Source organism: Mauremys mutica, chromosome 18, assembly GCF_020497125.1.
Source record: "Mauremys mutica isolate MM-2020 ecotype Southern chromosome 18, ASM2049712v1, whole genome shotgun sequence".
In the NCBI taxonomy this organism is placed as follows: Eukaryota; Metazoa; Chordata; order Testudines; family Geoemydidae; genus Mauremys; species Mauremys mutica.
Genome location: NC_059089.1, coordinates 18,692,817 through 18,707,721, shown reverse-complemented (window position 1 = coordinate 18,707,721; position 14,905 = coordinate 18,692,817). Strand labels below are relative to the sequence as shown.

Here is a 14,905-nt window from a genome sequence, read left to right as displayed (position 1 = left end):
GCACCAAGAGGTGCGGGACTTGCTGAGAGTCACACTGCAAGTCCAGGGTGGGTCTGGGAAGAGAACCCAGGAGCCTAGTCTTCCAGGTCCCTGCCCCGACCGGGAGACCCCATAGCCCCCTTTGTGTTAGACAGGCGGGGACTGAACTATTCAGTTACTGGGCCAGGAGTGCTGTGAGGAGAGGGAATGATCAGTGGAGCTGGCAAGACAACGTTTCACCACCGCAGCCTGCCCCCTGTGCCAGGCTCAGCCGCACCGATACCATAAGCCATCAGTGAGATGGGAGAGAAACTGAGTGACACGACCTCTCTGGAGAAGCTGCTCCTCGTTGCTGTTACCTCGGCAGCCCTTGACCGAGAACCCGAAGAAGCCAGGCTGGCATCGATCACATGACTGTCCTTCTGCACCGGGCTGGCAGGGGCACTGCCCCGTGAGCGGGTGGCACTGGCTGTCCTGGGATCCCACCGGGTGGCACTCACAGCTGGGACAAAGGCAAAGGAAGGTGGTGAGGGCAGACAAACCTTCGGCCCAGCCACCCCCAAGGGCCCAGCCGGATGGGAACTGGGACAAGGTCAGCTCCAGCGTGTGCCCCGCGCTGTGTTAACACCTGGGCCCTTGGGGCGTCCCCAGCTGCCCTGGCAGAGGGCGAGTCCCAGCTGACACGTGCAGGGCCGGAGGGTGGGGGTAGCTTTGGTTCAAGACCAGAGCTCCCCACGCAGCGACTAGGTGACGTGAGGCTGAAGGCTGGGTCCGGGGGCTTTGCCATTGCCTTCAATGGGTGCCGGACCTGCCCCACAGGCAGCAGGCTGCCTCATGCTGCGGCTCTAGAGTTACGGGGGACCTGGCGCTGGGACCCGGACAGGGCTCTGGCTCCTGCAGCTGCAGCACGCAGTAAATACAGAGTGCAGGGAGCCTTGTTAACCGGGCACCAGCTCCCTCTCCTGGGGGGGTCCCCTGTGGTCCATGGCAGTGATACTCAGAGACCATCTTCCCCAGTGGGCTGACAAGGCCTCCGTCTCCACCTACCTCTTGCATCCAGTCCCTGGTTGCAGGTCATAAAACCCCGTCTGGCAGCGGCTGCAGTCTCGCCCGGTCACATGAGGGAGGCAGGTGCACTGGCCAGTGAGGGGATCGCAGGCCTCCAGCCCCTGGGCTGAACCGACAGGGTTACACTCACAGGCTAGGGGGAGAAAGCACTGGCTATTGACCTGGAACAGGCAGACTTGAGCCAGGGACTGGGAATCAGGACACCTGGGTTCTATCCCCAGCTCTGACTTGCTGCATGGCTTTTGGACAAATCCCTTCACCCCCCCTGTACCTCAGTTTCCCCACCTAGAAAACCAAGGAACTCTAGAGGAGGCGGAAGGCTTCACACACTGCTGCTTGGCCATCTCTTGGGGAAGCCGGCCCGGCCCGCACTGCAGAGGGGCAAAGCGTTAGAACTACAGAGCCCAAGGCAGGTCTGGTCACACAGGGATGCAATTCCATTAACTCAGCCCCTCCCCTGCTCTAACCCCTCAACAACACTGCCCAGCCCACACTCCCTCCACTCTTTACGGGTTTACCCTGGCACTACCATTGGCCACATCTAGCCCTGCAGTTGATGGGGGTGCAGATTCTTTTCCCTTCCACGGCAGCGGTGCCCGCTTACCCCAGGGGTGAATAGGGCCCCACGCCCCGGTCTCCGTGAAGTGGGATGTGATAAGCAGAAGGCCGCGTCCGGGGCGGGGGAAGCCCTGGAGGGCCAGGGGTGAACAAGGGGATCTGTACTCACGGGCACACTTCCTGGCGGGGCTACGAGCCAGCGCGCTCCCGTAGAAGCCCTCCCTGCACTTTTCACAGTGCTCTCCGGACGTGTTGTAGAGGCACCTCAGGCACTGCCCGGAGACGGGGTCACAGTTGCCCACGGCATTGGGGTCCACGTTACCGTTGCACTGGCAGGGGCTGCAAGGGTGGGCCGGGCCGTTCCTCCCCAAGGGGTCCCCGAAAAACCCATCGTCACAGAGCTCACAGCGTCTTCCTGGAGAGGTGAGCGACACAGTGTGTGGGGAGTCTGTCTGCCAGCGAACCCCCCCACCCGCCCCATCCAGAACCGCTCCCCACCCCCATCTCAGCACCTTACCTCTCTGCCCCTGGGGGCAGTGGGTGCACACCAGCTCCCTGCTCTCCGGGATCGCCGTGCAAGGTGACTGGCCGGGGCACGGGCACGGCTGGCAGTCGTCAGAGTGCCCCACGAAGGGGCTGCCGTGAAAGCCAATGGCACAGCGCTCGCAGGACGGGCCCTCGGTGTGGTGGAGGCACTGGCAGTGCCCTGCAGGGGACAGAGCAGAAAGACCACCCACCTCAGGCTAGAGAGCCCGAAGCCAGGATGCAAGAAACCCCAGGCCCCTGCCTGGGCCAGGGATCACCCCCTCATGCTCCTGGGACAAGGTCTGCTCATAGCTACCCCAGTGTGACCCCACTGAGGACAGCAGGGGGTAGCACTGGGGTGGAGTCAGACAGCACCCATTGCATGGGCTGAGCTGGATCACCTGGTCCTAGAAAACCCCTGAAGCATTTTCCCCAGCCCCTCCCTGCAGCGGATAGACTGTGCATCCTGCCCTGGCCTCTCCACGAGCTGCTTCAGTTAGGACAGGCGAGGTCCCTCAGGGTGTGTCTGCACTGGAATTCAAAACCCACAGCTGGCCGGTGCGGCTGATTCGGGCTAAGTGGCTGTTTCATTGCAGTGTAGATATTGGGGCTTGGGCTGGGGCCCAGAGTCAAGGACCCTGTGAGGTGGGAGGCCCCAGAGCTCAGGCTCCAGCCCAAGCCCAAATATCTACCCCACAATTGCACGGCCCCTTAGCCCGAACCCTGCAAGGCCGAATCAGCTGGCACCGGCCAGCCGCAGGTGTCTAATTGCAGCGCAGACATACCTCCGTCCATCCCTTCCTCACCAATATCCCGCCTTAGTGCCCAGTCTCCGGCCAGCCAGGCTGCACACCAGTTTGACAGTGGGCCTGGCGTTGCCTCTGCTCAAGCCCAGGGCTTGCCACAGCACCTGCTTCCCATGCCAGTCACGGGTGGGTGCCTCTGCCTTCCGCTTGCTGAGCCACCCTTGGCTCCGACCTCAGCAGAAGATTCATCTCACGTCCTAAAAGGTGAAAACCCCAGGCCAAGCTCAATGTACCAGCCTCGCGGCCAGCCCGCCCCATCTGCCCATCCCTCCACTGCATGCTCACTGCCTAGCCAAACTTCTGTAGCACTCCAGAGTGTTCCTCGCCTTGCCTCCTGTATCCTTGCAATGACTCCGGCTCCCTGGGTGCCCAACCCACAGCCCAGTCCTGCTCACCCGACTGTCGCTCCTGTCATCCCTAGGGGCAATAGCTAAGCTATAGTTTCAAACCTTTACATTCAGGGATCCCTTTCGACGCATGCTCCAGGTTCCACACTGGATTTATTCCTGGTGTCACCATCCAGACACTGAGGGACAAATCCATCCCTGGAGCAAACCCCTAGACGTCAATGGAGCTGCAGCAGAGCTGAATCAGGAGGAACGCCAGCGAAGTCAAACGGAGTTATACCCGCGGGAGGGCAGAGTCAGGCCTCAGCCCCAGGCTGGCGGAATTGCTAGTTAGAACACGTCTGAGCCAAATTCCAACCTCCCCAGCGTCTGGACTCAGGGTTTTCACTGGGCCCTTTGGAGAGATGGGGCCTGCTGCAAAATTTCAATTGCATCCGGGTTTGGATTCGATTGAATCAGCTCCCCACAACAGTAGGGGTGTGTCCCTTTCTACAATTTATGGGCCAAATCCCACAGTCCTTGCTCAGGCAAGAAATGCCGATTGGCTTGCATGGAATAAGGACTGAGTACCACCGGCAGAATTTGAAAGGGACATGCCAGCCCAGCTCTCCCTGGGCGAGCCGGAGCACTTAACCGTTGGGCTGGACGCCCAGTAAATTGTCAATATTAAAAATCTGTCCGAGTCTGAAATCCTTGACAACGTGTTTCTGCAAGATGGCGCAAGATGTGTCCAAACACATGCACCGTCTGCATCGTGCAACACACAAGCAACCGGTCCGGAGGCCAGCGGATGAGTGTAGCTTCCTCATGTGACCCAAGCCAGTGAGTCACAGGTTGAGGAAGCAAGCAGGGGACATGGGGACACTCTGAATCCCTCTCCCTTTGGCTGGAGCCCCTCTGCCTCCAGCAATCAGTCCAACTGACTGGAGAGAGAGAGCACAGAGAGTCCCATGATGATTTCTTCATGCAGCTGGCAAGATCAGATCAGACTAGGCAAGCTAGCCTGGGGGAAAGGTTTGTGGGAAATTTCCCAAGGGCACGGAGTCAGCTTAACACATGGGGAATACGTGACAAGAGGGGGGGAAAGGGCGCGCTGAGGACTCAGAGCTCCCTGGGAGGAGCACACATGGGGCAGTTTGGATTGCAGCGGGCGAAGCTGTGAAAGGAGTCGGACATGATGGGGAAAGAAGGAACTGAAAGAGAAAGGGGCAGGGAGAGAGAAGGGTGGGAAATGAATTAAGGGACGCCCGGGTGATGAATGGGCGGCTTGATTGTCAGAATGAAGGCCGAAAGATCAAAGGCGTGGAATTGCATCCGGGAATCGTATTAAACTGGAGACATCCAGACACCGCACTCCACAACAAACGAGGGAGAGAAGCTGCAGAACATTGTAATGTTTCTGTCTGGCAGGGCAGAGGAGCATGTTAAAAACTGCTCTTTAAAGTACTCTCTGTCCCAGCCATAAACAATTCCTCACTCATGCAACACAGATGTTACAATGCCAGGGCCAGACCACCAGCAAGACGCGGGGGGTGGAGGGGTGTCCTGTTAGCGCTGACGTTGGGTCCTGGGTTTCTTCAGTTAAGTAACAAGTGAATCATCTTGTTTCCAAGTCCCTTTGAGGGAACTACGTTGAGCTGGGCTCCACTAGGGCCTGCCACGGCGTTAGCCAGGGAACGTCCAGAACAGGACTCATGGACAGACTGAGCTCTGTCTGCCATGGACAGTACGTTATTGGGTAGCAGATATGCCAGGTGCCCACGTCTGAGCTGTACCTGACCAGGGGAGCACATCATGTACCCGGCCTGTCTAATTATACATGCTCAGGATGGCTCAGCTGCGTGTCACAGGCCCTATACTGCTAATACCACTTTAGCTCATGGTCTGTGCTTTTGGGACCTGGGTGCTATCCTTGCTGTCACCACAAAGCATCACGATGTTCACGATGTTACACACTGACAGCTGTGAGGTCACAGGTGGGCATGGATTGATGTTATATTATTTCATACAATCAGATGGGCCCAATTCTGCCTTACTCCCTGAGTAAAGCAGCTGCACTGCAGACAATGAGACAACTTGACGAGCAAAATACTACTCAGTGTGAACCAGGACAGCACGGGAGCGTCACTGCAGCTCCTTTCACGTCTGCGTGCTGTGCAGAGCGCATCCTGTGATCCCTCGACTGCGGCACAGGCTGGGGCTGAACATGGCAGCTGACTCAACGGAGCACGTTGGTGACAGTCTAGGGCAGGCAGTGAAGAACGAAGCTGTGTCCAATGAGAACAACAGGAGGAATCTCCAGACAGCAGATGCAGTCATCCCAGTTGAACTTTGATCTGGATACCAGGGTGCTCGTGTGAAGCAGCCATGAGCCAGCAGATTTCCCCCACTGAGAGAGAAACCCAGATGCTTTCCCTGGAGGAGCAGCTCACAGCAGGGAGTCTCTGCCATTTGCAATTCATTTGCAGTTGGCAGCCTTTACAGATCTGGTTTTGGTGACCCCGATGGAGCACTACTCCAAGTGTATCTGCTTGCTTTTCCCCCAGCCCAGAATCTCGGGAGATGTCGTATCAGACCTGTTCAGGTGCCTGTGATCTCATGCTCCTCTAGTGGGGAAACACTACTGCCTGGGACAGACCACACAGAACCCACCCTACTTCAGCGGACAGTGGGGTTTGACCCCTTGAACCCACAGAGCTGAAGGTAAGAGTCTCTCCCACTGGAGCTAAAGGACTAGGTCTCCTCTCTGGCTGCTACAGCAATCTTGTATATGGACCATCCCCTAGAGGGAGACAACCCCATCCCCGCACACTCTCCTAATGTGGGTTACATACGAACATGTCTCCCTCTAGTAGTCTACAGAGACTACAAGATGTAACCTAAGTTCCCTGTAAGCTGCTTGGCTGGGTGGCCGCCCAGCAGGCTATCAAATGCCACACATTTCAGGTGTCCCTCCGCCCAGTGCCGCATGCTGCTCCGGCCCTCTGCCTTGGAGCTGCTCCCAGGAGTGTCCTGCTTGCTGTGCAAAGTGGGGGGAAGGGAAAAGGGTGCTGATGTCAGGGTGTCCTCCTCGCCCCGGCCCTGTACTCCATCTCCACAGAGCGGGCTCGGCGGGGCGAGACAGGGCTCAGGAGGGAGGGAGCTTGCTGGCAGCTCCTACAGTGTCTGAACTTGCTGATCTACTTAAAAGGGCAACATATTTAAAGTGTGTGGGTCTCTCTCTCTCTCTCTCTCTCACACACACACACACACACACACACACACACACACACACACTGTCTTTCACACTCACACCCCCCAACACATACTTGTATTGTTGTTGTTGTTACTTCTGGATACTTCTTTCAAAGGGTGTTATTTTAGTTTTTTGACTAGTCTATGCATTTCATAATTTTTATTTCATTCTTACACTTACATTGAATTCTTTGAATAGTGAGTTCTAAAATGCCCAACCTGTCCTGGATGGAGTCATTATCCCTATAGTAACTTTTTAAAAATATAGATTATATCTAGGTTTTTACTGGTGATGCATATCCGCACATTACCTCGAAATGGTGCACATAACAAAATTCATTCCGCATATGGATAGAAAAATTAGAGGGAATACTGGACCTAACAATAGGTGTGAAAATTTCACGGGTTACTGGTAGAGCATTTTCTGTATAAAACCCTGTAATAGGGTAGTTACATTGCAACTGCTGATCATGGTACATGCAGTCTATGTTCCACCTCCAGATAGCTTCTTCTCCTCTCTTACCCTGTCTCCTTCACTAAAGCCTGTTGCTTCTTCCTCTTCAATATCCATCTTCTCACTGATAAATCCTTTGTCCATGTGCTGATCACAACTTGCAGCTCAACTGCAGTAGCCTTCTCCTGCCTGGCCCCCTTACCTCTTACTTCTGCCACTCCAGTCTGCCCCCAACACCCTGCTAAGGTCATCGTCATCTCCTCAAGTTCTGCCCACCCCACCCTCCCTCCTTCAATCCTTCCATTGGCCTCCTGCCTCTTCACGCATTATATTCAAACTCCCTATCCAGGCCCCAGTAACATTTCCACTGACACCTCTGCTCTTCCTTCCCTCTCCCCTACTTACACTCATAAAATGCCACGCACGTCTGTGGTGGTAGATGCATTATTATTATCACCGTAAGGCAGTTATCTTTGTCTCTGAAACGACAGTGTTATGAAACCACCCCCTGTAATTTACATGGCAATAACCTGAGATGCTGGGTGCTGTAACTTCAAGTGTAATTCCCAACCTTCTTTGGAAATTATGCAGATTTATTACCTGTTTACAGCATAACTGCACAGTAATTATATGGCTAAATGGAGGCTGTGAAATGAATGGATACCATGAAGGTCTCTAGAAAAGGAAGGTGAGAGATCGGGTGATGTAAAAGGAAATCAGTAACAGAGAGCAGAGGATCCAAACCTGTGTCGGGGTCACAGCTGCCGTGCTGGTTACAAGTACAGGGGATGCAGCTGGTGAAAGGCCCGCCCAGTGGAATCTCTCTCTTGTAGCCCGGAGCGCAGGATTCGCAGAATTGCCCGGTGTACCCCTGAGGGCAGATGCACTCCTCCACCCACTGAGCAGGCGGGGAATGACCTGGGCGAGCCGAGGTGAGCTGGACCTCACTCAGGGAGACTCTACCTGTGGAAGGGACAATCAGAAGTTACGATGGGCGAATATAACCCGTGCCGAGACAGTGGACCCTTCAACCCAGTCTCTCTAGCACCCCTTCCAGGATGGGCCATCCAAAGGGAACAGAGCACTGTGCCCAGCTCTAGTGCCTTCCCGTAAGGATCTCAAAGCATTTTACAAAATACTCTCAGGGTGCGATTTTCACACATGACTAGTGACTCTGGGTGCCTGATCTGAGACATCTTAGGCAAGCCCGGGTTTCAGAAAGTGCTGCGCACCTGTCCTCTGAAAACCAGGTCTCTTTAAGGCATCTTAAGTGTGGCAGCCAAATGAGTGAGGGATTGCAAATCACAAGGCAATTTGGAAAATCTTGCCCTTCCTAACTAAGCCTTCTAACACCCCTGCAGTCAGTAAAATTGAGAGAGATCAGGGCGCCCACCACTGAAATGCAGCCACCTGAGAGGTGGAACAAGGCTGTTGCTTAACAGCTCACGGCAATGCTGCCCAAGGGTTTAGGTCGGAAAGTGAAAATGTCATGTTGAGTCTGAACCTGCAGAGAGAATTTTGGGAGGGAGAACGTAACTATTACAGTTTGAATGCGGCCATGACGCTGACTGCTACAAAGAGTGCCATGGGATTGTCAGAAAGGCCCATTCGATCATTCAGGCTGACCACAAGCTGTGGAGACTATAAGCAGCAGGACTCTGCTTTATGTCTCATACCCAGAAACAGTAACTCCAGCCGCACTATGCCGCTAGCATCAGCCCACCCCGATTCAGAGAGAGGGACGCTGCTGATTGAATCCCTGAGACCATGAGGAGTCTCGGGAAGGTCTCCCATCCGAGTAACCCCCTAGCCCAACCCTGCTTAGTGTCAGATCACAGCCCATGCTGATCAGGGAACAGATTCCCACCGTGCCACCTGCCTCCCGCAGCTCAGAGGGAGACTCCATCCTCAGACTCCATGGAGTGGGGCAGGTCTCTGAACCTCAAGACCTTGGCCAAAGAACCCCCAGCCAGCACCGTTCAGAACGGTCGAAGAGGAACTCCGTGCAGCCTCCACCTGGTGACCGTGGTTATTAATCATTTATATTGCAGTAGCGCCCACAGGCCCCCATCAGGACCAGGGCCCCATTGTGCCAGGCGCTGTACACACAGCCCCCGCCCCGGAGAGCTTACAAGCTACATCTTCTTCCCTCCCCTTGACCTCCCTGTTGCACTGCCGGGCTACCTGGTCCGGTGCCCGGCCCCAGAGCTCTCCTGGGTTCTTAGCAGGAGGAAGCCCCCAGCCCGAGGCAGTGGCTCTGGTGCCGTCAGGAGATCACTTACAAGGTGCGTCGCTGCTGCCAGCCTGGATCCTGAGGGTAGTCAGATTGGAGAGCAGACGCTGGACGTTGAAGGACGACAGCGAGGGCTGCATCTCCTCCTCCGCCTCGTGGAGCCTGTCAGAAATCAGCCCAGAAGGGAAGGGTGCAGCCTCGCGCCTTATAAGAGCTGCCCACGCATACGGGCTGAAGCAAACTGGGGCCATCTCGACCCGGGGGGCGGGGCAGCAGGCTCGGGAAGGGCAGCAACGAGGCAGGTGCATGTTGGGAAGTCTCTCGAGGGGGCACAGACAAAGGGGCCTGGCAAGTTTGCGGGAGGAAACTCTGCTCTGTTTGTGCCTTCCCAGGCCATGGAGCAGGGCACTCTGGGTAATGGGCAGAGTCGACTCAGTGGGCCCGATTCTGATCTGGCTTACGCTGGTTTGACACTGAGGTAACTGCACTGACCTCAGCAGAGTCAGTCCTGATTTGCTCTGAGATCAGAACCAGGCCATGGGGATTAGCACTGCTGAAAGGTGCTGCCCTGACAGAACAGCTCCAGCACCCGGAGCATTGGTACAAACTCTCTGCCAGTGGGTCTCAAACCTGCTCGGGGAGGCCACGTAGAGATGAGAGGGGAATTCAACCTCCATGGCCCACTCAGTCGTTGGCCTCCCCGTGGGATTCAGCCAACAGAGGGGCCAGCTGAGGTGGTGATTTTAGTGAGGGAGATGCGTGTCTGCCAGGAAGTGAGGTCAGCCAGCCTGTACCTGAAGGTGACCTTGTGCTCTCCATGGTGGGGCTGGCTTTCACTGCCTGCTGGGGCGACGTAGCTCACAGACACTGCAATGCCGTCTCCCTCTAAGACCAGCCGGACGGGAAATGGAGAGGATCTGCTCCCATTCCCCTCCACTCGGAGGAGCAGGGAGAGGAGCTGCCCATAGCTGAGACGCTGGTCATGCAGAAACTTCTCTGGGAGGTGAAAGGAAGAGAGGAGAGTCCATGAGACCCTCCCAGCCTCTGGGTCCAGTCCTGCTTCCATGGATTTCAGTGGCAGAACCAACCAGCCCAGACACAGGCCTGGCACGTACAATGGATCTCGGCTCATTTCACACATCGTTCTGGGTTTCCACTGCTGTTCTAATCTGCACTGAGACTATTGCTCTGTCAGCGTCAAGATGCTTCCTAACAAGGGGGAATGTGAGCATGAGAATGGCTTTAATGGCTTGGACGCTGAGGGCTCAATTCCCGCTTAGCCTTGAAACAATACTAATGGCATCATGTATTTATAGTAACTCCTCACTTAACGTTGTAGTTCTGGTCCTGAAAAATGCGACTTTAAGCGAAACAATGTTAAGTAAATCCAATTTCCCCATAAGAATTAATGTAAATGAGGGGGTTAGGTTCCAGGGACATTTTTTTCATCAGACAAAAGACTATATTATATATATATACACACACACACAGAGTATAAGTTTTAAACAAACAATTTAATACTGGTACACAGTGATGATGATTGTGAAGCTTGGTTGAGGTGGAGGAGTCAGAGGGTGGGATATTTCCCTTACTGCTAAATGATGAACTAGCAATTGGCTGAGCCCTCAAGGGTTAACTCTCTTACTCTACAATGGAGGGAGATATGCATATTTCCCTTAACTACACTGCCTTGTTAATTAGATCAGCTTGCTGAGACCACAGCTGCTGCAAGCTCCCTCCGTCCTGAGCCCTGGTGTGTCCCCCCTGCTCTGTGGAAGATGGGGGTAAGCGGGGTGCAGGAGCAGCAGGGGGGAGGAGGACACCATGACATTAGCCCCTCTTTTCCTTTCCTCCCCCCTGCACAGCAAGCAGGAGTCTCGGGGAGCAGCTCCAGGGCAGAGGGCAGGAGCAGCACATGGCAGTGCAGGGAGGGACAACTGAACTGCTGCAATTGCTAGCCTGCTGGGCGGCTGCAGCACAGGGAACTTAGGGGAGCGGGGAGCTGATAGGGGGCTGCTGGTCCACCCTGGTTCCAAGCCCCCACCAACTAGCTCCAACGGGCTGCTCTTCCTTCAAGCAGTAGACAAAGCAGGCGTTAGAAGGGAGCATTGCACAACTTTAAACGAGCATGTTCCCTAATTGATCAGCAACGTAACAACAAAACAACATTAACCAGGACAACTTTAAGTGAGGAGTTACTGTATACAGCACCTGTCATGGCAAGGGGACCCAAAGCTCTTCACGAATAATAGTAATATTAACACCTAGCTCTTAGGTAGCACCTTTCCTCAGTAGATATCAATGTCCTTTATAATGGAGGCCAGTATCATTATCCCCGTGTTACAGATGGGGAAACCGAGGCACATAGCAGGGGAATTGAGTTTCCCCAGGTCACCCAACAAACCAGTGACAGGGCTGGGAACTGAACCAATGTCTTCTGAGTCCAGCATCCTATCCACTAGGACCCACGGCCTCCCTTGCATACAAAAGAATCACTTCATCCACCACTGAAATACAGCCACCTCTGGGCTGGAACATGGCAGCTGGTACGTTGTTTTAACTGTGGATTCTTAAACAACACACAGTGGAGGTTTTATCACAGCCACACAGCAACCACAACGTAGTAGTTCAGCTGGGCATTCCCATATACAGCAGTACCTGGTGCTATGAAATCGGCTGGCTCCTCTCCGTCCTGCTCTAGGCAGATCTCCCCATTGGCCCAGTCCAGCTGCATTTCCTTGCCACCTGGAGCTTCAGCTCTCCAGCTGTCAGGCCCTTGGCAACCAATGCACACAGTCAGAGCATGCAGTGAGGCATGATGGGAAATATAACATGGAGCATACAGGGGGTATCCCCGGCTGAATAGTCAGCTCTTTGATCTGGGCATAAGCGTCACAACAATAGCACATTTGGAAATGTAGCCCTTATTTAGATTTTTAGGGGGGCTGCATCTTAGGAATGTCTTGCCCAAATGACCCCCAAACTGGCCCACCATCAGCCCCAGGAGGCACAGCAAGTTTCAGGACAATCTGAGAAAGCACACAGATTTTAGAGCACTAAGAATCATCCACTTCTGAAGGGGAAAGCGCTGCTCGGCGTGAACTAGAAAAGAGCTGGTGCACGACTGGCTAATTGGGAGCTGAGCCCTTGAAAATCTGGCCCTTAACGAGCAACCCAAAATTGGATAGATTTCCTACCACAGAAAAACACATGGTATAAAGCCTGGCTCTAGTTCAAATGTATGGAACACATTACAGGGATGTGGCAATTGGTAACATGTTTTTAATACAATCAGGACAAGCTTTCATCGGATGTAGTTCCATACCATCGGCTCTGTGGGCAGCTGTGCACAGGTCAGGTTACATTCATGGGCACGACAGCTGAGCTACCCACATGGGGGGAATTTTTCTGCACCGGGGCAGGAAGCCCACCCCAAGGGTGATGCTCAATGGTTGTATTATGTACGTTTCTTGTGATGCTCAGCAGAGGGCAGAATTTCCTCACATATGCAGCAAAGAGATGGGATTCAGCCTTGTAAGACATATCCCTGGCCGCAGGCCCAGTGGAGATAAAGTCCTGTTTTCATGGCCTGAGCAGTACCTTCCCTCCATCAAAGCGAGGGTCATGCAGAGGCCTTTCCCCAGTGGGAATAACCCATGCTATGCACAATGGTTAGGCCAAGGCTGGGTGACCAGATTGCAATTGTGAAAAATCGGGATGGGGGTGGGGGGTATAAGCATCTATATAAGAAAAAGCCCCACATATCAGGATTGTCCCTATAAAATTGGGACATCTAGTCACCCTAGGAGGAGGAAGCTGACGTAGAAGTTCCAAGTGTGAGCAGAACCCTTGAGCCAGCTGTTCACCCCTTACTAGGCAGAGACGCCAGGGGGAACCTCCCCCCACATGTTCATCCATCCCCTCCCCAAGCCAACTGACTCTGCTCCACAGTCTTGGGGGGAAAAGGCCATTCAAACCTTTCAAAGCAACCCCAGCCCCATGCCACTGCAGGATGGTTACAGCTTCCTTGAAGTAGCAACATCTGCCATCTATCCGGTACGTTACAGCCCATAGCCACTTACAGACTATATACCGGTATCTAGGGACCACGGCATCCACCACTTCCATGAGCTACTCTGGGGATGAAGGTGGTAGTTATGTAATGGCCACGCAGCAGTTCTGGGCGGGAAGTGAAGGGGAATACTGGGTCCAGTTGAACTTGCAGGGGGAGTTTATGGTGGCAAATTTAGACTCGGCTGGTATCAGTGGTTTATTTGCAGAGTGAGGGGAGGCCAGAGGACTGCCACTCCCCCCCCCCCAATCTAAGCCAGAGTCAGGCCCAAACCAGGACGTTCAGACCCAGACAGTGCAATGTTCAGTGACTTGCCAGCCTCCATCCCAGAGTCTCCCTCCTCCATCCCTGCCTCCCCTTTCCCATAAGCAGGCACCGGCTCTGGTGCTGGGTCTGGTACCTTGGCTGAAGTCAGAGCGGATGTGGTGCACCTTGTACTGGGTGGCTGCAGTGCACACAGTCGAGTGGCCATAGCAGAAGCAGCTGGTGCAGCCTGCAGGGTTGTGGGGCTGCAGATTGAATGAGCCAGGTTGGCATCTGGATGCAGGGAGACAAAACACAGCAGTGGTGCTGAATAGGGGATGGGGCAGGCATGGACGCTTGCAGTGCGGGAACTCATAGCCACTCCCCTCCTGTCTGCTCCCAACATGATGCAGTTGAGGAGCAACGGGTGTGGGCACAGGCAGTAGGGAGGGAAGGAGGGAGAAGAAAGGGACTTCAAATCCCAACCTCTCCCAGCAGGAGTCGCTGGAGAGAAAACACACCTCAAACACTGCATACCCAGCCTCTACCCGCAGGGAGCAGAACAGAGGCAGGAGGACGGCACAGAATGGGAAAGGGGTGCTGGCTCAGGGGAATTAACCACTGCACTCCCAGCTCCTCCCAGCAGGAGGCACTGTAGGGAGTAGGTCGGAGCGCTGGCTGTGGGGAACTGGCGGCTGCCGTGGTCCTATCTTCTCCCGGCAGGAGGCAAAGTAGGGAGTAGCGAGCTGGCAGCTCCTCCAGTCTCCACCCCCATCCCATTGCTCTAGTGGGGGCGGAGGGGTGCTCCCTCTCTCATGCCCACCCCGGAAGGAGAGACCGACCCAGCAGTGGCTGAGCTCACGCTGGGCGCCCTGACACCTGAAAGGGAGGCGGTGTGGTTTTCCAGCCCAGCCCTGCCCTGCCCTAAGCCAGTCCCCAGCACGGCCTGAGATGGTGCTTCACTCACCTGTTGCACAGGTAGCCTTCCACCTTCTCCTTGCAGGAGCAGCGCCCCGAGTTGGGATCACAGGTCCCCACGCTGCCGGCAGGGTCGCAGGCACAGGGTCTGCAGAGGCAAAAGCCAACAACATGAGCCCAACTCCCCACTCACCCGTCCGTCAGCCCTTGGCCCTATCAGGTCAGGGTCGAGGCTGCACTCCAGGGCGGGAAGCGGAGAGAGGCCAAGCTCCTCTGAAGCGCAGGGGAGCCTGGCTCCAGGAGCCAGTTCTCTCACCTGCAGCCCCCTTCGCTCAGAGAGTGGAACCCGGCCCGGCAGCGCTCGCACTTCCAGCCAGTCACGCTGGCCTTGCAGTCGCAGGCCCCCGAGTTGTCACACTGGAGCCGCAGGGAGCCTGCGAGGAACCAAACCAAGAGGAAGCAGTGAGG

The 14,905-nt window shown here is 55.1% G+C and overlaps 1 protein-coding gene across 1 annotated transcript in view; it reads right to left on the bottom strand.

Annotated features, from left to right (window-relative positions):
- Positions 1-14,905, bottom strand: part of LAMC3 (laminin subunit gamma 3) — a 43,879-nt gene that overhangs the window by 12,107 nt on the left and 16,867 nt on the right. The window contains exons 6-16 of the mRNA XM_044993018.1: positions 14,754-14,871; positions 14,487-14,585; positions 13,677-13,813; positions 11,863-11,979; positions 9,999-10,200; positions 9,254-9,366; positions 7,716-7,934; positions 2,123-2,311; positions 1,775-2,020; positions 1,027-1,180; positions 339-481 (exon numbers count right to left, since the gene is read on the bottom strand). Of these exons, the coding sequence (XP_044848953.1) occupies positions 339-481; positions 1,027-1,180; positions 1,775-2,020; positions 2,123-2,311; positions 7,716-7,934; positions 9,254-9,366; positions 9,999-10,200; positions 11,863-11,979; positions 13,677-13,813; positions 14,487-14,585; positions 14,754-14,871 (1,737 nt within the window). The remainder of the gene's footprint in view (positions 1-338; positions 482-1,026; positions 1,181-1,774; positions 2,021-2,122; positions 2,312-7,715; positions 7,935-9,253; positions 9,367-9,998; positions 10,201-11,862; positions 11,980-13,676; positions 13,814-14,486; positions 14,586-14,753; positions 14,872-14,905) is intronic.